Genomic DNA, 26,690 nt, shown 5'->3' with positions numbered 1-26,690 from the left:
ACACATTACATCTTTATAAAAAAACTTTCTTTGAATTTTATGATTTGTTTATATGCTATTACTTTAACATATTTCATAATGTAATGTGATTCACCATTAACAACAATAGGAAATACATGTCAACACTCGGTATAAAGTAAAGGACTTTGGGGAACAAAATTGTGCTTATTGGCACAAAAATACTGTCCATTTTTTGGATTAAAATGTGACCTTGACCATGTTTTCAGGAAATTCACAAATATTTTATCATCAGTTTCAATATTTTTATATATAAATTCTAACTGCTGTGGGAAGCTGGGAACACATCGGATGAAGAGGTCATTTAAATTCGAACAAAAATTAAATCTTAATGGTGCCTCCATCAAAACATTAAAAGAATGAAACGTTTAAGTGCCAACTTTTTTTCACAAAAAACATTGAAATTGAAAAGGGATTTGGATATTTTGAAATCCATTACATGTTCTTAGTGGTGCTTCTCACAATAACCAAAACAGTTTACTAAGGATGCAAACAGAGCCACCCAAATTTCCCTCTCTTAGAAACTCATCTGGCTCTAACCCAAAACCAATAAATCTGAGCTTAGTAAAGGACAGCCAACAGAGAACAATATAGTTGCTATAACCAGCAATAGACCGAGGACAACAAGCCTTCTCGTATTAAATTAGGACATTGAGAAAGAAAATGAAGTCCACAGAGAAGAGGCACAGATGCAGGGACAGGAAAAACTTTCAATGAAGGTCAACAACAACCGGACGAGACCTCCGCATGGATCCAAGACTCGCTCGCCTGACCACTGGCGTGCATGTGGAAAAAAACGTCTCGGAGGAGCACGGCATGCGATCACCACAGCAGACATCCTTTGCTATGTGAGCCGATGAGGGCAATCCCATAAACGTGTTAGCAAGAATGGGAAATGACAGTTTCAGGAACACAGACCTTTACTAGATGACTTCCATATGGTAGTGGTGTTTTTATGGTGACCAAACTGCATTTTGCGTTTGGGGCACCATGTAATCCCATAATCTTGGTGAAACAGTTAGCATGCAATGGCAATGGGTGGATTACATGTTTGCTGATGGCGGTTTGACCCAAACCACTGCCCACGAACACAGCCCTGTTATTGTTTTTATGGTTACTGTAAAGGTCCAGGCACTAATACGAGAAAAACAGGATGAAAACGAACAATGAGTGAATAGGAATGACAAGCATCTGCTATAGTTACAAACAAAATTTCAAGCTGAGACATATAATCAATATACACTCACCTAAATAATTATTAGGAACACCATATTAATACTGTGTTTGACCCCCTTTCACCTTCATAACTGTCTTAATTCTACGTGGCATTGATTCAACAAGATGCTGAAAGCATTCTTTAGAAATGTTGGCGCATATTGATAGGATAGCATCTTGCAGTTGATGGAGATTTGTGGGATGCACATCCAGGGAACCAAGCTCCCGTTCCACCACATCCCAAAGATGCTCTATTGGGTTGAGATCTGGTGACTGTGGGGGCCATTTTAGTACAGTGAACTCATTGTCATGTTCAAGAAACCAATTTGAAATGATTCGAGCTTTGTGACATGGTGCATTATCCTGCTGGAAGGATGATACACATGGTGGTCATAAAGGGATGGACATGGTCAGAAACAATGCTCAGGTAGGCCATGGCTTTTATATAATGCCCAATTGGCACTAAAGGGCCTAAAGTGTGCCAAGAAAACATCCCCCACACCATTACACCACCACCACCAGCCTGCATAGTGGTAACAAGGCATGATGGATCCATGTTCTCATTCTGTTTACGCCAAATTCTGACTCTACCATCTGAATGTCTCAACAGAAATGGAGACTCATCAGATCAGGCAACATTTTTCCAGTCTTCAACTGTCCAATTTTGGTGAGCTCGTGCAAATTGTAGCCTCTTTTTCCTATTTGTAGTGGAGATGAGTGGTACCCGGTGGGGTCTTCTGCTGTTGTAGCCCATCAGCCTCAAGGTTGTGCGTGTTGTGGCTTCACAAATGCTTTGCTGCATACCTCGGCTGTAACGAGTGGTTATTTCAGTCAAAGTTGCTCTTCTTTCAGCTTGAATCAGTCGACTCATTCTCCTCTGATCTCTAGCATCAACAAGACATTTTCGCACACAGGACTGCCGCATACTGGATGTTTTTCCCTTTTCGCACCATTCTTTGTAAACCCTAGAAATGGTTGTGCGTGAAAATCCCAGTAACTGAGCAGATTGTGAAATACTCAGACCGGCCCGTCTGGCACGAACAACCGTGCCACGCTCAAAATAGCTTAAATCACCTTTCTTTCCCATTCTGACATTCAGTTGAAAAATGTTCAACTCTGGGTGAAACACTCAGCTCGCCAATGTCACTTTTCACTTGACCGTCCAATCACAGTGGAGGGGGGTGGGACAAATATCACAACAACCAACCGGTGCATTGTACAATGACTGATAAACAAAACAAAGTATCATAGGAAGCAAGCACCTAGCAGGAAAAAAGCAAGCAAGCGCTGGCATTTTTCAGTCGCGTATAAATGCTTTGGTGTACATGCCCCCTAATGCATGACCCCCATCCCATCCTTACATAAAAACTCAGTTTTATGTTTTTACCTGAGGCAAAAATGTGAATAGCTCGACATAACCCTAAATAGCATTACAAGATCATAGCTGTAATTACATTTTTATTGGTTTATCCTGCCAATAACGCACATGTCTGCGGTCAACCACTCTTTATTGTTGCATGTGCAATTGAGCTGTGCTTAATAGAGTTGTTGTCGGATGATGGAATGCGCGAGCTTTGCCATCTCTACACTCCGAGGTCAAATAGTGGTGAACCAAAGCAGTGTGTTATTTTACAAGAGTTGCAATTATAACATAACCATCTTTCATTGCAATAACAAAACCAACTTCCAGAGAAAATACAATCAAACTGGTTCTAAACATACTGTAATACTTGCGCTTTAAATACATAGTCATGAAAAAGAATATTAAATCTCGCAAAGTTCCCATGAAATTAAGTAGAAATAACAGTTTAGTAAAAAAAAACATTATTCAAAGATACTACTACTGCATCACTAGCCTATTAGTTGTACTGTTTGTATATTAGCAATTTCTACTTTTTAGTTATACCTTATTCTTATTCTTTAAATGGTATTGGGAACTAATAATTGGGTATCTCCAATTTAACTAACCTGCATGATTTGGACTGTGGGAAGAAACCAACCATCTAAGCTGACACCTGGAAAACATTCACACCGGGGACGTTCTTGATGTAAGGCACCTCTGTGCCGCCCAAAAGACATTTCCGCGGTGCATTATGGCGAATGGCCAGGCCCATAGTCCCTTATAATATTTTTCCGTGCTTCATAAATTTTACTCTTGGCCCTGCGATGCATAAACAACACTTGAGTTGGTCATTCAGATCAAAAGCAATGACCCCTTTACAATAACACATACGGCACAGGTGCAACGGTTTGCCCTGCACACCAGTGACACAGTACTATGAATTCAAAAACAATACGGCCAAATGAGGAAAATATCCCACAGGGAACAATTGATAGATTATCCTAACAATGCGTTCGCAAATCTAACCGAGCACGAACGCTGCTGTCCACTGTTATTCAGATTCAAATGATTCGCACACAAAGGCACCAGAAATACATTTAGGGAATCGGTCAAGAATGAAAGAGATCAGGCCTGCATCTGCAACACAATAGAGTTAATGACAAACATGCGGTAACAACCATCAGGTGTGGTGAGGAGTACAAGATATACATTTATTTACATTTATGCATTTAGCAGACGTTTATCAGTATTGTTCCCAGGGAATCAGAACAATGACCTCTGCATTCCCAACATATTGCTTTGTTGAGTTACGGGAACACTTTCAATCATGCATGCACACATTTGTGGCGAATTTGGCATATAGTTTTGAGTAAAGGTTAAAGTCTCATAGTTTGATTTCAATCTTTATGGCCTTACAATAAAAAAATAATTTTTTTATTACTTTCTATTGCATTTGCAAATGATTGAGAAGAATGGAGAGCAAATGTGGTCTGATCTGTGCATGACTTACGTTTACATTGACGCATTTATCCAAAATGACTTCAGCCTATACATTTTATCGTTATAATGATCAAACCCATGAGCTTTGCGTTAATAATGCAATGCATTAATAAAGTACTAAAAGTATTGGAACCGAATCAGTATTGAAACATAACAGACGTACTGCACCGTGGCCAAGTGGCATGTCAGGCTGGATCGGTGACGCATGGCTCCGCTCAAGGTTACTAGAGGCATTTATTTTTTCCCTTGGCTCGGACAGCATAGCTTTTACATTCTGTCACCGTGACGCTTAAAGAGAAACGCAGCTGTCCATAGAGTCAAGTGAGAATTCACAGGTGCCTGTATGTAAACCTCTGTGGATTTCATTATGAAATAGACAATTGCTTTATAAACCATCCTGGCAGATCAGTGGGAAAGTTTTGTTATGGGATGTATTTGTATAGGCTTTGAAGCAAAGTACCACCTGCGACCAAATGAGGCAATTATATCCGACTTATTCACGGTCAAAATTCTCTAGAATATAAACATCCTCTGGCATCTATAAAAGAAACACCAAGCGGAAAAACATGCCGGCAACTTTGTGGTTTCGCAAGTTGGCCGTACAATTGAAAAATCACTTGTTCAAAGTCGACCAAAACCAGAAAATATTCTCTGAGCGATGTAAATGAGTCCGAGGAAAGCCTCCAAATGACACTGGTGAACCCGAACTGTCTAGGACAGTCTGCATGTCTAGGATGGCCATAAGGAATCCCGAGTCTCTCCAGATCCTCCTGGCAGTCTGTGCAATAAAGTTGTGGGAAGAAGCTGTTTTCAAATTCTCCTCGTAAATTCCTTTCGGCTATTAGCTTATTTGAGGGCGGATTAAAATGCTGCTGGTGAACTTTTTAAACAGAGAAATTGTAGAAACAACAAGAATAACAATCATGCGACTCGAGACGGGTGTGGTGGATTTACAGAAAGTCCCCCTTGGGCAGAGGTCTTCAACCTTTTCCAGGCCAAGGACCCCTTAATGGATAGAGAGGATGATTAGGGACCCCCAGTACATACTTTGTTATGATGGTTACGTTACAAAGATATTTAAATTGTGATTTTTTTTTGTAAATACACAGATACATACTTAACATACTACATAACATTTTAAATTTACTGAAGAATTTTTAAAGAGACTTTTTTTGAAAATATGCTAATTTTTCATGCAGCTCCCCGATTTTGACTGTTTTTGAATCGGTCTTAGTACACGATGTAACTACAGAAGAGTCAAATTTTAAATAGTAAAAATATGGAAACTCAAAACTCTTTGGGTATTTTTTAAGCGCAATGCTAATGGTCTAATCAGATTCAATGGATTATGCTAAGCTATGCTAAAAGTGGTACCACCAGACCGGTAAAAATCAATTGTACACCAAAAAAAGTGTGTTTGTTGTTACCAAATCTTCCATTATATACAGTACAGTACAGTAATAGGAGGTGTTCACATCCAGATAGGCCTGTTTCTTAGAGGCCTAGTCAAGTTAGTGTTCACAATCATAAACTAATAAGAGGTTTAGGTTCACTTATTAAACACAATAGTATGTGGTATTTCTGACCATAGTTATATTGATCTATATTGTAAATCCAAGTAGACTTAAGGGCAGCCATCTTGAAAAGTGTTGCTGTTTTGTACAAGTTAACCAATTACCAACAATCTTCTTCAGCTATGTCTCTTGATGTTTTTTAATATATATAATTTTTTTGCATGGGGGAAAAATTGCTATTGATATTTTGATATGGACAGCTTTTCAAAATACATACACCAGACATTATGTTTGACTGTTTCTTGTTTGTAATGTAACCACAGAGCTGTTTTTCATTATGATCACTTCAGTTTACAGGCCAAGATGATGAATTAGATTTTTGGCCTCAGTGTCCGTCTGGGTTTTATTCCAAGGACAATTAAATCAAGATTTGGTAATACAGAAAAGCACAATAACCAAATTCGGCATGCAACTGTTTACTAGTTTGTCTAACATATTTTGAATCAAGGCCATAACCACAGAACATTGGGGGAACCAACCCATTCAGGGCTGTATGAATCAATACATACCAGATATCAATAAACATACATCCATCTGTTGCATATAAAGTGTACTTACCACAGCTAAAGGCGGCGGGTGTCTTACGAGTGAAATCTTCCACTCATGTATACATTTGCACCTGAGATATTTCTGAAAAGCGAGCTGATGATGATGCTGAAAAATTTGTTTTTGCAATGTGCATGCGCAGAAGAAATCAGGAATGAACCTACAATATATAATAAGGCACACAATCCAAGTTGCTTAAAATTATATCATTATATTTACAATATCCATGCAACGTAATTGGACATGTCTGCTAAAAAAAGTAACATGATTCTTTGCACTGATTTGTCTATATTTGCATATTTTTTATATTAGCTTGGCTTCTTTTATGTATGTTAACATTTTAAACAATGTTAAAACATCAACAAGTACAACAAAAAACTTTTAGCCCTCCAGATTGTTTTATCCTGGAGGATAAAATATCCGGGCTATATGAAAGATAATATACACATAGCATTCATCTTATCATATAAAATATGATTTTGCATGCATGCATGCATAAGGATTCCCTGACATGTCTTTATTGTTGAAGGAGCAGTCTGCATTATATAATCAATGCAAAGCTAAAGAATATGTATGCAATTTTAAATATTGCACCAATAAAAATGGAGAAAATACAGAAAAATATGCACACTTTCTTCCCTACATACTACAGCAGGTTTAAGCATTGTACAACAAAATAGGTGGTCAGGGTGAGTGAATTACAGTGGGTATAAAACAAACCACAAATTCCACATAAAAATGCATCCTCAAAATGTGATCCTGTTTTTCAGTGCATATTTCAGCACAGTATTTGGTAGAAATAAGAACAAATATGTAAACCATCTTGAGGGCATGGTTAACTTTTTATCCAAAAATACATATTTAGTGGAAACAGAACATTCCATACACTGGAAAACAGATTGAAATATGTTCATGCTATTGTTGAACTCAAGTGGGGTGCATGTTCATAATTCTGTATGCAATGAGTTTTATTATGAGAATAGCAGCATTTCACTCATTTATTTCATTTTCAAAACTGTAAATCACCCAAATTACTTTTGATTTTAGGATTTTTACTTTTTTTTTCAACTTTTGCAGCAAATAAGTCTGTGAGGTATAACCAACTAATCCTGCAGTTTGTAAACAAAACAGGAAATGACATCACAAAGAGGATCCCTGCATGTGCATGGCATTGTGATTATATAATATTGCACAATTTCTTTGTTTATTATATTTTACATTATAATTAAGAACCTAAAGCAACTTGCAGTGCATTAAAGAAATGTTTATATCAACACAATGCTTTTATTAATTTTATTCTGCAATGAAAGGTTATAGTTTAAATTAGTTATAAAAAGATTTATCCTTCCCCCAACCTTATTTGTCATTGTTTACGCTAAAAATGCAATTTTTTGATTGAAAACATATTTTCAGATGGTCTGAACCGTGTCCTCTCTGGACCTGTCCCAAAAACAGCTCGATTTGGTTATCATTGGCCAGCACAGGATTATTTATAGACTGTGGGAAAAACTCAAATAATCCTCCTCTTAAGTATAATGAGAAAGACCCCTGTCATGAGAAAGTGATATTTGGGGTCTTTTTCCAAACAAGGGTTCAATTTTAATAAAAAAGTAGTGTTCTCAGTTGGGCCATAAATGAGTATTTTTATCATATTATCTAAATTGTGCAGCGCTGTCAGGAAAGATGGATGATGCTTAACATTAAAAAGTAATCATAACATTGATTTTAATAGCCACCGTCCCTGTGGAACTAAAACACAGGGGAACGAAACACAAGCGGAGCACCATGAAAAGTGTTTTGATTGGATGCGACTCCCTCTGCTGGTCACACATCAGTGTAGCATACAGAACTATAAAAAACTATAAAAATAACTATAACTATAAAAATACAGAAACTACAGAAATGTTTTTCCTTAAGACAACTAAAAGGAAAGAAATGTTGTCTTTTTAGTTTAAACAAAAATATTAAATGTCTCGTGTTAAGAAAACGTTGTGCATATTGTGAAAAATATTAGACCAACACAACAGATGCTTTATGGAAAACGTTTGCCTGACAGATCACCACTTTTTTTATTACACTTGAAAAACATGAAACGTTTTAGTATTTTGATACAATCCAAAATAAAGGGTGCAAACAGCTTCAGAGTTTCCAAAACATAAAAGGTCAAATTCAAACAGAAATCTGTGGCTCAAGTGAAAATGTCATTCACTTAAAAGTCCATCCACTTGAAAAAAAAAAAAAAATCCCAAAAAATGAACAAACAAATGAAGTTATCCGACTCTCAGCGGAGGGGCGACTAACACGACTCCATCCCCTCGAACAAACAACATGGGGATATTTCTCTTCGTTGACTGCAAAATCAAAGAGAGAGAGAGAGATGTAATGCATGTTGTAATGCATCTGATGAATAAAAAATAATCAAAATCTGATCGCTCTCACAGCAGTTACCTTGTAAATTTCCTCATACGTCTCTTCATCGATTTCCACAGTGGTGACCGTCTCCTCCACATCACCCAGGATCATGTTTAAGTGCTGATCGTAGGCCTGCAGTTAGTCAAAACACAACATTGTAAGAAGAACTGAATCTCAATTGCAGTCCGCATTTAGCAACATGAAACGAGAAAAAGTAATGTGTGTGTATATGAATAAACAATTATAATTGCATACATGTAGATGGTCTACATATAAATGCTTGCTTTTTAAGTGCAATATGTCAATTATTTGTGTGTGGTGGGTGTTTTTTTTTACAACTAAACAATAACATATCAAGCCTGCATTATAATGTTATCCTTATGTGAGAATACAAAACCAAACTAGTTTTGCATGATCCAGATCACACGATGTCTGCTAAATATTAAAGTCAGTGTAGTTTTTACATTTAAATGTGCCAAAAAATGCATGTAAATAATCTGTTAAATTGTTCTCTGATATCTACACAGAAGGTTTGTGGCTTTATTAAGTGCAAAAATGATCCAGAGTCAGTTTTACATGTCCATTAACAACCCAAGGATTTGTCTTTAGAATGAAATGGGTCATGAATAGTAATTTTGAGCTCTGCTCTGATTGGCTGTTTCTCCTTCAGTAGCTCTGTGTGTGTGTGTGTGTGTGTGTGTGTGTAAACAGACCTTATGTTTAAGTCTGTATCAGTTTTTTTTTCAGAATGGACCTGTAATACGTAACTGTAACGTCAATAGTAAAACTTCAGTCTAACCGCTAGCATATAGCATTAACTAGCACAGTGGTTCTCAAACTTTTCAGCATGCGGCCCCCTTTGTGTATGGTGCATTTCTTCGCGGCCCCCCCAAAGAAAATTTATGACAAAAAACAGTTCTAAAACTTCACATTTTAATTAAACAAAACATTAAATTATACAAAATAGTGCTGCCTTATTTTTTTTAGGTTTAATTTCACAGAATTCACGATAAATACATTTATTTTATAAAATGTCATAAAACTGGGGCCCCCCTGTCACCATCTCGCGGCCCCCCTGGGGGCCCCGGACCCCAGTTTGAGAACCACTGAACTAGCATATAGGGCTAACTCAGCAGTAACAACTTTGTTTTAGCATTTTAACAACTTAATTTAATGTGTAATTCATGTTGGAGGCGTACATCACAAATGTAACATCACAGTTTTTGTTATGTTGAGATTGGTCTGTTTTCCAGCAATCTTTTGTATATATAAATATATTGTGCATTTCATTAAGTTTGGAAAATATACTGTGTAGTTTAGTCAAAATGACAAAGATTGCAAATTCTGCGCCCTCGCGGCTTGAGTCGGTGTTGCCAGATCCCATTGTTAAAAAAACACTTTAGACGTAGTGTTTTAGTAATTATTGTGACACTTTGGGATATTTATAAAGCAATGATTAGGTGTAGATTAGCGTTATGCTGCGTTCACACCAGCCGTGGTAAAGGCGGCAAGCGCGGGAGATGTACATGTTAAGTCAATGCAATTCTGCTGCGGCACGGCGTGAATGACGCACGAATTGAGCGTTGCCGCGGGAAAAGCGCGAGTTCCGCGCCGCATTAACCAATCAGGACCTTGCTGTAGTAGTGAAGTGATTACAGGAAGCAAGCCGAGTCTCAGCCGAGTCACAGAAGCACCTCCCATGACGCAAATTTCCGCGTGAATGTCTCGAACGACTAGAAATTCATACGCAAATGAAGCGAGTAAACTCAAATGTTCAAGAGTACAACTACACGTGAATAGCGCGTTTTTGCCACCTCTACCGTGGCTGGTGTAAACGCAGCATTAGCGATATCTATGATGTATTTCTGAAAAACAAGCTTTGAATTTAATTTATTCTTTATGGCCTATTATTTTTGTTTGTTTTTCGTACAAATATTGGGCAAGAATGGGTGAGGAGAACCTACTGTAAACTAGTGCTGCCTCACGATTAGTCGCGACTAATCATTTGCAGAATAAAAGTTTTTGTTTACATAATATATGTGGGTGTACTGTGTATAATAATTATGTATAAATGCACACAGACATACGCATGTATGTAAATAAGAAACATTTGCATGTGTATATACATGTTTACATTTATATATAATTTAAATTATATATAAATAAAAAGATTTAATATATAAATTTATATTTTTCTTAAAATTATACATGTATGTGTTTGTATTTATATATACATAATTATTATACACAGTAAACACACATATATTATGTAAACAAAAACTTTTATTCTGCAAACGATTAGTCGTGACTAATCGTGAGGCAGCACTACTGTAAACTGACTGTTATCAAATATGGTTATTGCTTACAGGATAGCCTACTACATTCAGTATGACAAAAGCAGTCAAAAAACTGATAAATAACTCTGGTACAAAGATGTAGAACAATTGGCTTTAAATATAATATGGCAAATATGTTAACACCCCAATCGTAAAACAGTAAAGCTAATCTCAACAATCTCATTCAATTTAGGAGTTAACCTTTAACAAAGTCATTTTGAAAACATTCATAAGAGCACTAAACAAAATTCTTGTTCATATAATATTGCTGATTTAAATGATTAAAATAATAAGCATTGTTTCATTTTAATTTCAACATTATTTACGTTAGTTTAAATAATGTTATTGTTAAAGTGATTTGTTTTATGTATTTTTTGTTGTTGATTTTAACACTTCTTTCTACCTAATATCAATACACAGGGTTTAAATTGGGCCGGGGCCGTCCGGGGCTAAGCTCCGGCACATAGGCTGAAGGTCTCGTTCTGCTCGTGCCAGTGTCCCCGCTGCGCTGGTGCGTGTGCACTGACGCGAAGGGAATAATGTGTTTCCATTCATTATGGGGCATACTCACCAACGCAAGTTCAACGATTTGCGCGAGTAGATTACATACAAAGTCAATGCAAGGACGCAATCAGACGCGTCCTCGCACAGGGCGATGCAAATGACGCGAATTGGGCGGCGCAATTGCCGCGGAAACACGCGCTTTTCCTTTTAAACGCGTCTTCGCGCAAGTTATGCAACTCGAGCGAAAAAACTCAGGAACTTCAAGAACGCGCTTTCACACAGGATCATTTGACATTGTAGAGACAAGAGAGAGAGAGAGAGAGAGAGAGAGAGAGCGAGAGAGAGAGAGCGTGAGAGAGAGAGCGCGAGAGAGAGAGAGAGAGAGAGAGAGAGAGAGAGAGAGAGAGAGAGAGAGAGAGCGCGAGAGAAAGAGCCAGCGAGATAGCGAGCGAGAGAGAGAGAGAGAGAGAGAGAGAGAAGAGAGAGAGAGAGAGAGAGAGAGAGGGGCCCACGTCGAGGAAATTTAATATAAATATTAATATAAGACTAGAAACGTGTTAAGGACTAAAGTATGTATGTCACTCATCTATTTACAGTATGTTAACTGGATAACACTGGATATAACTCACTGTATAGTTTAATACATTTATGTATTTTGATTACACAAATCAAACCATACTATTGTTTTAGCTGCTGACCAGCATAGGTAATCTCTATTGCTAATTTATTAGACATGTTGATAATACAGTACTGTGTGTTGTACCTTTTCTTGTTAATTTAATCTTTTTGGGTAGCCTATCTTATGCATATAGAATTATTCAAGGAGGTTGATTCCTTTTACTTCATTTAAAGTTTGATCAATTGTTCATGGATATAGGGTGTCAAACTCATAGATTTGCATAATTTAAAATTCAGACACTCTTTATAAAATATTTGTGGTCCATCTCTGGCACAGATTTAAAGTTGAAACTTATCAAATCCTATCAGAGGTCCAGAATGTCATTAAAACACACCAGTGGCTTTGCTGTCATCAGTATTAAACATGTTACCCCTTAAAGTACCCTCCCCGCAGAGCCCCCCCACATAACAAATCCCAATTTAACCCCTGTCAATACATCTCTACAGTCTACACACACAAAAACATGTTAAACTGCACGTGAATCTTTCACACACACACAGTATTACACTTATATGGTAAGTTACTATAGACAAAAACAACATAGATTCTTGCATTAAACCTAAAGTTGTTATAGCAATAACAGCATCTTGTTAAGTAAAGTGGATGGCTGTGGTGTCATGTCAATGTAAAGATCAGTTTTATAAGTTAAAGGTTTATATGGAAAATATATAATATTAGATATTAAAAGATGTAATCAGGGCTCGACATTAAGGCTTGTCCGCTTGTCCGGGACAAGTGGATTTTTTGTAGGACAAGTGTAAGAGAAAATTAGTTGTCCGACTGGACAAGTTAAATTTCAATCAATGTTACTTCACGTTATGTGCTGTTAACTACAGAGCAGAACGCGCAGCGCAAACACTGAGCGGAATATTGAACAGAGAGCGCGGCACGCCGACACACACGTTTACATGTACTGTTATTGTTACTAAACAAGCTGTGCGCGCATTAAACCTGATCGCCGAACACAGAGGGGCGGGAGTCGCGGAGAGTGATGTTTCTTCAGGCTCCGGCGTGAATAAATGACTTCACTGTGTGTCAAAAAGCAGATTAAGTCCGTATTTTTTCTCTTCTAACGTTCGGTAAAACACATAATGAGCTTAAAATCTTGTTTAAGAATCTGTTTTATATTGAGAATCTCTCTTTCAGCGCGCATGTGTGTGTGTTCTGCGCGACAGCTGATTTTAATCTGACAGAGTTCGTCACTGTACATTAAAAATCCCACACGAACATTACAGCTAGGTTTAAGATTGATTTTATATATATAACAGATAATCTAGATACATTTATTCTAATACGTTTTTTAAAACATGGTAATGTTTTAATGTTTTGCTTTAGTGTTTTAATGTCAGACAATCATTGAAAAATCATCTATTATTTTGCTTAATTTGCTAGTCCGGGTTTGGTTGAAGGCTACAGTTTGTCCGGTTAGAACAAGTATGTCTCACTCAAAGTATTCAAATCGTTGACTTTATTAAATGTGCGTAGATGTGTGGTTAGTATAATGCACACACACGCACAGTCCACAAAACCTCCTTTGATTTGAATCAATCCTGCTTATTTAAACTATAACTATTTACACTATTAAGCCGATCTCCTTTCCCGTTATCATTCACCTGCTCTATTCTCCGACACTGCGCAGACTCTCTAGCGGAAAGTTTTGGAACAGTCCATTTCACACTTAATAACAGGGGTGACCGGATTAGTCCATTTATTAAAGGTGACACTTTTCTACAATCATTGAAATGTGGGAAAAATGAAGAGAAAGGCAGCAAATATAGCATCATTCTTCAGAAAGAGTAGCAAAAAGCAGCCAAATTAATCTTAGTAAAATACATTTCAGTGGCCTAAATTCACACGATTTTCTGGTCTCTATGGTATTTTCAGCAATGGGAGATAAATCCTGGTTTCAAAGTAAATTTCAAAAGTTTTATTTGATTAAATAGTTTAAAAAAAACATGAGGTTGAATTATGACTATAAATTGTATGTTAATCTCAATTCATTATAATTAAAATTAAAGTATTGTAGAAGTTGTATGTTATACATTATTCTGATTAACACACTTAAAAGTATTTTAAGGTTGGATGATAGAGATTTTATGTGCCATCAGAGTAACTGCTGGCCCATACCTGGCCACCCCTATGAAAAATCCCTTGCTCCGCCACTGATTAGCAGAACACAAAATACATTATATTATAAATCTTTACCCGGACAAGTGACTTCTGTGCATGGACAAGTGCAACACAAATTTACTTGTCCGAAGGACAAGTTGCTCAAAAAGTTAATGTCAAGCCCTGGTAATGACGGAGTGGTGTATATGATCTCACGTGCAGTCTGCCGCGCAGCTCTCTGTCATTTCTCATCTTCACATAAATCCTCTCATCTAAACTCAGACGGATCAGATCCAGAGGCTCTTCAACTGTGTTTGTTGCCGGTGGCTGCAAATATAAGTTTTTATGCATACATATAAATAATATAATACAAATCACATTCATACGTTCATGATCGCATCTCCTGTTTAAAAGCTGCACAGAATCACAACCGTACTTAACTTAACTAAACACTATAGTAATTAGCTATTGCCGATAAAAAAAATCTAATTTAGATTAGCTTAAAAAGGCTTAAACTATTACACTTATATCTAAAACAAACTAACAAACCTGCTCCACGTCGTCCGCCATCTTTCAAAATTACCCACAATGCTTTTCACCGTCTGCTTCACAAATCATTGGGCGGCAAAATTTGGTTGACAAACTGTGTGTTGTCCTGCAAGCGGCGCTCTGTGATCTATAAAACCATCCATTTGGGCAACTATCACACTTTTAGCTTTTTTTGGAGACATTTAAACACTAAAAACAAGTGAAATATACTGTTTATAGTCAGTAAGATATGATTCAAATCATATAAAGCCCAAACAAAAGGCTTGTTCGACTTTATGCGGCGCCGCAAGAACCGACAAGCAATGACATCACAGTACCGCGAGAGCAGATTCCTCAGAATGATTTCTCGAATCGGTCTCGCGGTATTTTGATGTCATCAGGATTTCGGATGAAGTCAAACAAGGCTGAAGTAAAAGGTTACACGTGACCAAGTTTATCAGCGGTGTGAAAATAATTTATATCTAAAAAAAATATCACTGAGTAACTTTTTATTGCCATTTTAAAGTCATCTATTTCTGCTTAAACTGTATGTTTCTGATGTGACCTGCTTAAATTGTAAAATAAAATATTTAAATTATTCATTAACACTGGTTAAAATGCTTTATTATAGGGCAATTGACAAAATTTGCATTTGGTTTAGTTTTTTAATACACATATTTGTGCATACATCATTTTATGTATAAATCTTATATAGTAGAAATGTTTTGGTATGAAGCTTGTCTGATAGTTTTGGTAAAGCATTTGCATTACATTTACAGTCACATATTAGATGATCTTTGAAAGTCTCTACAGCATGAACCTTGAATTGACAAGAGTCATTATTTATTCTATAACTGGATGGATTTTATAAGATTTTATAAAGTATGTTGTACATTAGCTATACATTAACTAGTCATTGTCATGCAAGTCCAAGTTTGCCATCAACGTCATTCAAACTAATATGTTATCAGAGGCGTGTTTGTTAAGGTCATTTCAATATCAACATTGGCTTTCAGAGATCATGCACCCCACCTTTAATTGTTAATGTTTATGATAGTTTATTCTGGGGGAGTAATGAATTTAATGAACTGTAAATTAATGAACACATAATTTGTGGTTTTTAATTACATTGCTGTAAGATAAATAAGACACAATCAAGCTGATATAAAATAAATATTTTATTTTAATCATAATGCCAGTTATCATGATCATTGCACAGGAAATACGTTTTTTATCCTAATGCCAATTATCACGAGCATTTCATAGGGTTTGTTGATATCCATACGTTATACACAGTATTAGAAGTAACCAACAAAACAAAAATATTTTTAAGTATAAAGCATTTAGTAAAATTATTTTTACACCAGTTACACCAGCAGAAAACAGTCATGGACGGATATTAAAAAAATGCAAATGTAGTACTTACACAGCTGGAAAGTTCTAAAAACAGACATATTTACTAATGCAGATTATAGTATAGTATTAAAAAACTGAAATATTATCTGTAAAACGGAAACTTTTTAGTAGTTGAGTACTGTTGTAGTTATTCTTTTAACAGGATCAGTGCAATTTAACATAAGAATTATGAGGTTTTCAGGCTTTGACCTTGTGATCTTTGTGTAAAAAAATATTGTGTGTAACTGCACAACCCACTGTGCTGATAAGTATAAGGAAATGTACTGCAGGTAACTTTAACAAAGACAAAAAAAAATAATGGCATTTTAAAAGCTGCACCTTATTGTAAAATTATGAAATGTGATAAGGTTTTAAGGCACCATAATAAATTGAACGCACACAGATAAATCCATAAAGTCATACTTGATAATAATAATATGACCAGCACCTGTAAGTGCTCTTCATAGGTTGGCTGGTAAATGATACTAATAAGGCACATTAAAGGTATTGCTGAGGATTTTCTTTTTCCGGGTGGATCATCAAGACTATTGGTTCTCCTAGTTGTCAATCAGGAGTGTTGCGCAATTGCATTTTTTTAAAAAGTGAAGAAGGCGGTTCTTTTCTAATATTTGAGAAAATCCTCCGCTTCACCTTTAAGAGAAGATCCTTGATTGAGATCAAAAACTGGGTGAGGTGGATTTGCATTTTCTGGGTTGAAAAGACAGGGGTACAGCCCTGCGGCTGGTGCAGGTGGTAGCCCGGCTGGTGCAGGTGGTAGCCCACCAGGAGCAGGAGGTAGAAAGAGGTTAGGCTGGAATCCTCCAGGTGGGCCTTGCCACGGAGCAAGCTGCTGGACGAATGGAAGAATAACCAGAGGGAATTTGATTTCTGGATCTGAGGCAAAGCGCACATCCAGATAAATCTGAAAGAGAATAAAAATGTGAACCACGAAAATGCAAACAATTGTATGCATGTAAAAACTAACGTATAACTACTTTATGTAAATTAGAACATATTTAAAAATATTACAGTAAGGAAAAAGAAATAGCACCTTGAGTTCATACTCCACTTTAATTATTCTACAGTTTTCTATAGTGACATCCATGTCAGGTGGGAGCTTTAGGTCTATTGTGACTTTTTTCTTTTCTCCAGATGGAATGCAGTCCTTGGTCTCTTTGACTATGTCTTTATATCCTCTATTAGTACTTTTCCCAGCAATGAAGGTCTGATGTTGCTTGAGGCTGTATTTTAGCTTGACATCACGAGATGAAGAGTTGTCAATGTCGACAAAAACTTTAATTTGCTCACCTGCAGCAGATATTCCAAATAAGTAACTTGAGACCGTGTCAATATAAATCATGAAAATGCTGACATTGCACTTGAGAGATACATTTGGTTTGTTTTATAACGTTACCTTGCATATAGCCCGATTTCTCAGTTGTTGCTGTAATTGAGGTTTTTCCCGAGGCAAAGAATTTCAACTTCTTGTCTTTAGTGCCAACTTGTGGTTGCTGTATAAAACAAAACAACAACATATTTATAAGAGCGCATTAAACCCTTTAACTATAGTACAGTTATTATACAACATTTCCACCAGATGTAGCCATTAAGCCACATATTGAATTCATAGAAAGAAATCAGAACATTTAAGTATACAAGTTGAGTCATAATAAATAAAGTGAAATGACACAGAGAATATCTGAAAAATAAATAATCAATAAATGTAAATATGCACACTTCCATTCACTCTGTGGCCCTCTTGTTGAGAACTGCTATTTTAACACAAATATTATGAATTCATACCAGTAAATGATCATTGGTGCCATCATTTCTTAACACGAAGGTCAATTCTGTTGATTTAGTAGAAGCCATCTTCCAAGGCCTGTTTAGCTTTACTTCCAAACTGTACTTTACCCATCCATGACACGCTTTAAAAGATGGAGGCATATTCCTGAAATTAAAAAGCACCAATGGTCAAATTCACGTTTTTACATTTTCTTTGGTGTGTAACCCCAGAGTAAACGATGACGCGAGTTATTACATATTGTTTTTTCGATATCAGTGTCTTAAATTGAAAATACTGCACACTCGTGGTAAAACAGCACAGCTGTGCATTATTTTCGAATAATTTAACAGCACATCATGACTGAAACAAGAATGGGAATGACACCAACTGACTATTGCATCATTTCACTTTGCATGTGAACAAATTCTGTGATATCACTCACTTTTGTGGCAGCTGAAATCTGAACGGAAAAACATGGCACCCTGGCTTCACAGTTTGCCCATCTGTGAATAATAATACAGGGTTGAGTTTACTTTTACTCTATAAATGTAAAAAAGTATAAATGTTATAATATCAAATACAAATGCGAGGGGCTATTTTAACAGATTATAATGGCTGTATTTTATACAGTTAATTCTAGAATCATTTTATATATCACTGAGTTTCGTGTAATGTACATTACTGTGGACATGCATCTATCAATAGAAAAGACCCCTACTTACAAATCTCTCCACTTATAAGAGTCGTATTCTTTTCTACTTGACCTATAGAAATTAGAAACAAAAAGCAGTGGTAAAAACAAAACAGCAGCCCAAAATGCACGAGTTCGAACACAGAGATTCAACAAAATGTATACAAGTTTTAATGCACTGTAAGTCGCTTAGGGATGCACCAATTTGATATTTTGCATCGTATCGGGCTTTTTTGGCTGGATCTGATTTCGGACTAACGGGACGATCCAATTCCGATACTGTCTGTTACCCGGGGTTGTTACTGACAAGTTATATTCTTAAAATTTCTTAAAATATTCATGTAACTCTGTCTTTCGCAGCCCCCGCTAGCTTAGCTTAGCACAAAGACTGGAAGTGAATGGCTCCAGTTAGCATACTGCTGCCAATAAGTGACAAAATATCATCTGACTATACAAATCACAAAACATAAATAGGAAAATGTTCCCGTTATTTTGTCACTGATAGGGGCAGTATGCTAGCTGGAGCCATTTACTTCCAGTCTTTGTGCTAAGCTATCGGGGCTGCGTCAGACAGAAAGGTATGTATGGACTCATCTAACTCTGGGGGATACGGTGAATAAGCTTAATTCCCAAAATGTGGGCGTGTTCCTTTAAAATCGAGTTGACCTAATACTGTTTAAAAGTTTTATAAAAACAAATGTTTTGAGGCGAGATGATCACATTCAAGGCTAGAATGTCAAGATCTTTTTGATTTTGCAATTGAATCTCGTAACAGTGGACTGAGTTTCTTACATAACCATAACTCCACCCACGTTTGCGTCAATTCTGTACCTTTGGTAAATATCATCATAACCCGGAACTATGAGAACAGCAGATGGGGAGTTTTCATGGAGCCAGGTTTCCATTAAACAGAGAAAGTCTAAATTAAATGATTTATTGGATCGCTTTTGGATATTAGGCTCCGTATATTTTGATGACCACCCAATATGTTTAGCTTTCGAATCCCAAATAATCCTCGAGTGGTTTAGTTGAAAACACTATCCATTTCCGGTTCTTACGAATGCCTCTGTTTACTTTTTTCTTTGCGCACATTTTTGTCAGATGAATTTCAGCAATGCTTATCACTGGACTGACATCATGTATTCACGGACGTATAGTCACCACTGGTTAACACTGCTGTTAGTCATGTTTGTTTACGTATAAAAGTTACAACTTAGGATTGCACACACGCTACAGATTTTATAAGTGACGTTTATATAATTTTACCTCTTTTAGAGCTGTCTTGAATGAAATACTGCTTTATTTTGAAGTATCTTTCATGGTCGCTGTAGGTTGTTTCATCATCGCCTGAGCCTTCGGTCCAGTGTACGTGTGCGTCCCCCGTAAACTTCACGAACAAACTGTCCACCTTTATTTCTTTGGTCACTTCCAAAACAGCTCGCCCCTCCACAATGTCACCACTAGCAAATGTATTGCTTTCATTTATCGGATCGTAATGAACACTGAGCTCTTTGATGGTTGGTGCCATGTTTGTGTGTGTGTTTGTATGTAGTGTTCACCTAGCCAGGGACTGGGTCCTTTGGGAAGTGGGCGTGTTCAGGTGTTGCGAAACTTTAACGAATCTTTTTTGATTTTGAATCATTCTGAGCGTGTTTCAAACTGGCTAGTCACGTGATATTAGCAAACGATGCTTCAGGTTTGTTCGACTTCATGCGGCGATGCAAGAACCGACAGCCTGAAAACGTCAAAGTAGATTCTTGCGGCGCCGCATGAAGTCGAACAAGCCTTTCATTACGTCATAACTGTTTAAAAAAACCACTAGTGTGAGTTGATCACAAATGACCAGTGTCTAATATGGTCAGTTTTGTCATGCAAATTCACAAAACATCCATCCTTCTGACGAATAACACTACAATTTTTTCTACTTTTTGTACACAAAAATGTGCATAATTAAAAAGAGAGTTCGTTTTAATGAATTGTTTGCCATAAATAAAACTTAAAACACAGAATACACTTTCAATTATGTCTTAATTAAATTAAATAATTAATTTTTCTTAAAAACATATTTTTAGAACAATCTTGCTATTATTTTGTAAAAAGTGTGAAATGTTTGAACAGATCTTGCTGCTTTTACGCTATTTTGAACAGCAGATGTCGCCAGTGTGTGGTGTTTCGAACGCTTCGAAAAACTGAATCAATTTGCGAAGCAATTGGTTCAGTTGATTCGAATCTTGTGTCAGGGCTTCAGGAAACCTCATTTTGCCATCACTAAAAATAAGCATGAATAAACACACTAACATATGACAACAATAGACATTGGCAATAACTGACCAAGCCTAAGGGAAACAACGGGGTATAAATAGAAAATGATGATGATAAACATAATAGATGACAGGTGAGGGAGTGAAGAGGATTATGGGAATTGAAGTCCGGTTAGGGATGACAGGCAAGGATGTAACAACAAATGTATCATTCACTGTAAATAAAATCCTTGTTGCACTTACATTAAGTTTAAAAAACTTGAATAAATATGTAATTTAAAGGGGATATATCATGAAAATTTGACTTTTTACGTGTTTACGTGCAATAATCAACATAGAAAATGTGAAAAAAATCAACATAGTAAGTTAATTTTGGTAAACCATTTTCTGCAAGCATGTGAAAAAAGCTCATTGAAATTTTGCTCCCCTTGTGAAGTCAGAAGGGGATAAAACCGCCTCTTAATCTACACTATCCAACCACGGCACTGCCATTTAGTGCAGAAATCAGCTCATTTGCATTTTTAAGGACACATTCAAAAAACGGCACATTTTTCTCACACCTACAAAGTAGAAAATTTAACACGTTATAAAAAATTATCTATATGGTATTTTGAGCTAAAACTTCACATATGTACTCTGGGGACACCAAAGATTTATTTGACCTCTTAAAGGTGCAGTGTGTAAATTTTAGCGGCATCTAGTGGTGAGGTTGCGAATTGCAACCAATGGCTTAGTCCACTGCTCACCCCTCGCTTTTGAAACACATAGAGAAGGTACTGTAGCCGCCACCGGACAAACATGTCATCGTCGGAGACCACTTAGTAAAAAATTGTCCGTTAAGGGCTTTTGTAGAAAAATGGCAGCATAAAATGGCGACTTCCATGTAAGGGGACCCTCGTGTATGTAGATAAAAAGGTCTCGTTCTAAGGTAATAAACACATAACGGTTCATTATGAAAGGTCTTTATACACCCCTTATCATATAGTTTTGTATATTATTTTGCATTTCTGTCAAGAGATCCTTCTAAAAATTACACACTGCACCTTTAAAAAAGTATTGTGAAATGTCCTCTTTAAACTTTTTATAATAAAAAATATAATTATTCAAAATAATAAATACATTTTTTAACTTTATTGCACCTTAGTCTTAAAAAAATTAACCCATGCTTGTTTAAAAATGATGTCATTTAACCCAACTGTATGTTCTGTCCAACCCATCCATTTTTATAGTGCAATGAATGCTCTTCAGCTCTTAACACCTGTTGCAGGTCTTTCCTGTTCTCTATAGCTGGTAAACCATAGCATGCTACTGCATCATGATGTTTTCTGTTGCTGACCAATATAAATTGGTGATGTTAGGGGTAAGCATGTTGTAACTTCATGAGAAAGTAAAGCCTCCATTAGGTTGATGGGAAATGTTGTGGAGATCAGCCGAGATGAGATGTGGGAGATGGGAAGAGGTGCATTTCCTAAAAGACTAATCTAGTCCAAAACTATCATCTAAAGGAGTTTTATGCACTACAAAAAAACTATTTTGAAACAAAAACACGTTGGATGTTAGGGGTCTTTATGAAACAATTTAGCTGAAAATAACTGTTCTATGTCATCGTGAAGCACCTTTTTTAAAAGAGTATGTATACTAAATGATTAAAAAAGTAGGCCAGACTTTGAGGTTTGTATTGTTAAGCATGCCACTGAGCTTAGAAAAACATGCAACACCTGGGTTACAAAGTGTTAGCCACGTATAAGTGAAGCTGTGCATGTGTTGCTTTACTGAAAATCTATAGTACAAAAGAGATTCAGCTTATTTCGTTTTTAATATTTTTATATAAAAATACAATTTTAGGTGTTACCAATTGAAATAATTGATCAAGTAGTTGATCCAACTTTTACAGTGCATATAGTGTCTGACAAAGAACCTTGTCCCATTTTTATTTCAAAACTGACAATTCTGTACGCATTTACCAAATCCACGTGTGACTTTCTTCTGTAGATCACAAAACCAGAAGGTTGGCAGAAAATCTAGTGTGAAGACACTTTGCAATGGAAAACATGGCTCATTTACACTTTCAGAAAATATTGGTCAAAATATGTACCCCAGCTGTCTTCTTCTTTACTGTTTATTTGCGGTTGGCAACCACACACACACATATATTGTTACAAATGGTGCCGACAACATAAGAACATAACACATTATGGTATGTGCCACCAGGAGTCCTGTCTCCCTCTCCCACAAACACACCACGTCTCGGAATGAAGTTAAAAGAGAATTTGATATCTTCAAATTCATAATAAAATCTCCTTTTCATATAAAAATCAGGAAGTGGCTCAGAGTCAGTGGCATACAAGTAGGCGGTGGCATACAAGTACGCTGTGGGATACAAGTAGGCGGTTGGATACAAGTAGGCGGTTGGATACAAGTAAAAAAAGATCTATCACTTCTTAAAGTCAGTCCGCTTGTTGTCGGCACAATGATGTCATCAAGATATGCGTCACAATTTTGAATCCCATGGAGTAGTACCAATCGCATAAGGCACTGGAATGTGGATGGCGGGTTGCACAAGCCCATCCGTTTTTCCGTGAGGAGACTAGTGCTCTAATACAGGGCCGATGATCCAACACACCATGTATCATCAACTTTTTAAACTTCTCCCAAACCAGTACTGTTGTGCACCAGATCCTTTGCATAGCAGGTTAGGCATTGTATATTAATGCATCGTTGTTTCTACAGATGCTTATCATTTTCTCGACTTTGGATACAAGTAGGCGGTTGGATAGAAGTAGGCGGTTGGATAGAAGTAGGCGGTTGGATACAAGTAGGGGATTGGATACAAGTAGGCGGTTGGATAGAAGTAGGCGGTTGGATAGAAGTAGGCGGTTGGATAGAAGTAGGCGGTTGGATAGAAGTAGGCGGTTGGATAGAAGTAAGCGGTTGGATACAAGTAGGCGGTTGGATACAAGTAAGCGGTTGGATACAAGTAGGCTGTGAGATACAAGTAGGCTGCGTGATACAAGTAGGCGGTGGCATACAAGTAGGCGGTGGCATACAAGTAGGCGGTGGCATACAAGTAGGCGGTGGCATACAAGTAGGCGGTGGGATACAAGCAGGCGGTTGGATACAAGTAGGCGGGTGGATAGAAGTAGGCAGTTGGATAGAAGTAGGCATTTGGATAGAAGTAGGCGGTTGGATAGAAGTAGGCGGTTGGATAGAAGTAGGCATTTGGATAGAAGTAGGCGGTTGGATAGAAGTAGGTGGTTGGATAGAAGTAGGCGGTTGGATAGAAGTAGGCATTTGGATAGAAGTAGGCGGTTGGATAGAAGTAGGTGGTTGGATAGAAGTAGGCGGTTGGATAGAAGTAGGCATTTGGATAGAAGTAGGCGGTTGGATAGAAGTAGGCGGTTGGATAGAAGTAGGCAGTTGGATAGAAGTAGGCGGTTGGATAGAAGTAGGCGGTTGGATAGAAGTAGGCGGTTGGATAGAAGTAGGCGGTTGGATAGAAGTAGGCGGTTGGATAGAAGTAGGCGGTTGGATAGAAGTAGGCGGTTGGATAGAAGTAGGCATTTGGATAGAAGTAGGCGGTTGGATAGAAGTAGGCGGTTGGATAGAAGTAGGCAGTTGGATAGAAGTAGGCGGTTGGATAGAAGTAGGCGGTTGGATAGAAGTAGGCGGTTGGATAGAAGTAGGCATTTGGATAGAAGTAGGTGGTTGGATAGAAGTAGGCAGTTGGATACAAGTAGGCATTTGGATGCAAGTAGGCGATTATTAGAAAAACAACAATATATATGATATTTATATATTATATTTGATAGTTTAAATTTTTCTCCTTTGTTATTATATATGTCCCTTTCCCTATTTCCCCATCATCTATCCTGATCCACACATTTTTTGTCTGTGCATAAATTATTTTATACATAAATCTTTAATTCTGGTATGAGTGCGTAATAACTTGTCTGCTAATAAAATCATTTAGATCACAATTTATAGCCACATTCCAATGATAATTGAAAGTCTCTACAGGCCTGAATCTTCAAGCTAAAGTGTTTGATCATAAACATGATATACATTTTCTCACACTTCTGAGATATGACACTTTAACCAAGAGCTTTGAAACATACAGTTTTTTACACATCATGAGGAAGCACTAAGGTTTGCACTGACCACATTGTCTTTAATTCGTAAACTCAATCACTTACACAAATGCTTTATACATTTTTGATTTGTTTTAAAACAGTCTTTGGGTTATAAACTGAGTCTAAAGATGAAAGATTATTTACATAAATAAAGTTATGCAATACATAATGAATATACATTATCAATGAAGCAGGATCTGTCATGTTAAGGAGTTCATCATTTGGGCAGTTGTCTAGGTGTCGTTGACATGGTTAAACTAAAACCGTGTGGGAACGTCCACCAGAACATACTGAAAAACCATAAAGAAATTAATATTAGCATTTAAAACGCATATAAATGTGTTGCAGTTTTCTTCAAATTAAGTCAAATATTACTAATGAACTAAAAATAAATAAATAGACAACTAATCTTTTACAATGTGATATTTTCAACTTATTCTGTAACATAAATTAAACTTAAATGTTAATTTATTTATTTGCCATATAAGCATTATAATGTAGGTCACCCCTCCACTTCACATGTTGATGAATTGAATGTAAATGATCCTTTATGTTTTTTATATTGTGATATGAAATAATAATCAGTTTTATCTCACTTACCTGTATTTGTGTTGAGTCTTGTTCAAAATCCATGAGCACATGTGGGTCAATATCTTCAAATTGTTTTGTGCTTTTTCTGTTTCTTTCATGAATAAGTGTGACTGCAAGTCCTTTAAATAAAAAAGGAAAATTCAGATTTAATTTGAAAAGCAAATTTTACCCAGTCCAAGTCCAAATGTGCATCAGTAGCATTAGTGTGAAGTAACCGCGTTTGACGTGCCATTTTTTAATTTAGGACACAAACACCGGATAATGAAAGCTTGGTTAATGTGGTAATGTTCATTTTATGTCAAGCTATCCTTTGAAATCATACTGTTTTTTTCTTACAAAGTATAAATCACTCACCTATAACCACGATGAGCATAACAGCATTAAATACAGCAGATATGATGGCAATAATCTTCCATTCTGTCAGAGTCGGCCCAAAATGCGTCACTTCAGTTTTATTTTGGCATCCTGGAATTTGATCTGTAATTTTATAACAAACAGTATTAATCACTGAACGGTTTAGTTAATGTTTTAGTTGTAATTATGTTAAAATATATGATTACCATGATTGAATCACTTACCAGTGATGTGTAATCTGGTGGCACTAATAAGTTTGGTTGTTGTGTGTGTGTTCATACAGTAATAAACTCCTAACTCATCAAAAGTGACATTTTTTATAAATAGTTGAAGTTTTGATTGAATAAAATATTTTTGTTTCAATGTTATATTGTAGTGAAAAGGTCCCGTATTCATGGAGCGTAATATCTTAACTGGTGGATCTGGTAGTTTTAGTAAAAACCAGTTAACCTCTTTCACATCCAGATCACAGTTTATAGTCACATTCTGTCCCAATTTTGTTAGTTGATCCGTCAAAGCATCTACAGTTTGAGCCCATATGACAAGATCTAAGAGACGAAATCATAGACAATCATAAATGACTAATTACTATATGGAAAGTGAATTCATATTTATAAACTAGAATGAACTTACATAGCAGAAGTTGCATAATCTTCAAGTTAAAGCATTTGAGAAAACAGTTGAACATGACGTCTATTGCCTGGAGATTTCTTCACACT

At 36.6% G+C, this 26,690-nt stretch overlaps 2 protein-coding genes and 1 long non-coding RNA gene across 4 annotated transcripts; all 3 read right to left on the bottom strand.

The window, feature by feature from the left end:
* Positions 1-8,226: 8,226 nt before the first annotated feature.
* LOC129453575 (U6 snRNA-associated Sm-like protein LSm3) lies at positions 8,227-14,912 on the bottom strand. Its single transcript, XM_055217888.2, has 4 exons — positions 14,785-14,912; positions 14,452-14,562; positions 8,644-8,739; positions 8,227-8,546 (listed from the first exon to the last, which is right to left on the bottom strand). The coding sequence occupies exons 1-4, from the start codon at positions 14,803-14,805 to the stop codon at positions 8,466-8,468; spliced, it is 309 nt and encodes a 102-aa protein (XP_055073863.1). The 5' UTR covers positions 14,806-14,912; the 3' UTR covers positions 8,227-8,465.
* Positions 14,913-15,928: 1,016 nt separating this feature from the next.
* On the bottom strand, positions 15,929-20,223 carry LOC129453571 (arrestin domain-containing protein 3). Its single transcript, XM_055217884.2, has 7 exons — positions 19,902-20,223; positions 18,667-18,708; positions 18,387-18,447; positions 17,962-18,109; positions 17,573-17,669; positions 17,210-17,466; positions 15,929-17,080 (listed from the first exon to the last, which is right to left on the bottom strand). The coding sequence occupies exons 1-7, from the start codon at positions 20,161-20,163 to the stop codon at positions 16,781-16,783; spliced, it is 1,167 nt and encodes a 388-aa protein (XP_055073859.2). The 5' UTR covers positions 20,164-20,223; the 3' UTR covers positions 15,929-16,780.
* A 4,826-nt stretch (positions 20,224-25,049) lies between these two features.
* On the bottom strand, positions 25,050-26,690 carry LOC141363128 (uncharacterized). 2 transcript variants are annotated; one of them, XR_012368635.1, is made up of 3 exons: positions 26,196-26,690; positions 25,627-26,094; positions 25,050-25,316 (listed from the first exon to the last, which is right to left on the bottom strand). It is a non-coding gene; the product is annotated as an uncharacterized lncRNA (long non-coding RNA). The 2 variants fall into 2 exon arrangements; XR_012368636.1 differs by having other exon boundaries at positions 25,627-26,519; positions 26,605-26,678.

The sequence above is a fragment of the Misgurnus anguillicaudatus genome, unplaced genomic scaffold (assembly GCF_027580225.2).
Source record: "Misgurnus anguillicaudatus unplaced genomic scaffold, ASM2758022v2 HiC_scaffold_32, whole genome shotgun sequence".
Lineage (NCBI taxonomy): Eukaryota > Metazoa > Chordata > Actinopteri > Cypriniformes > Cobitidae > Misgurnus > Misgurnus anguillicaudatus.
The sequence above is the reverse complement of the archived record's forward strand: the minus strand, read 5'-3'. Positions and strand labels throughout refer to the sequence as shown.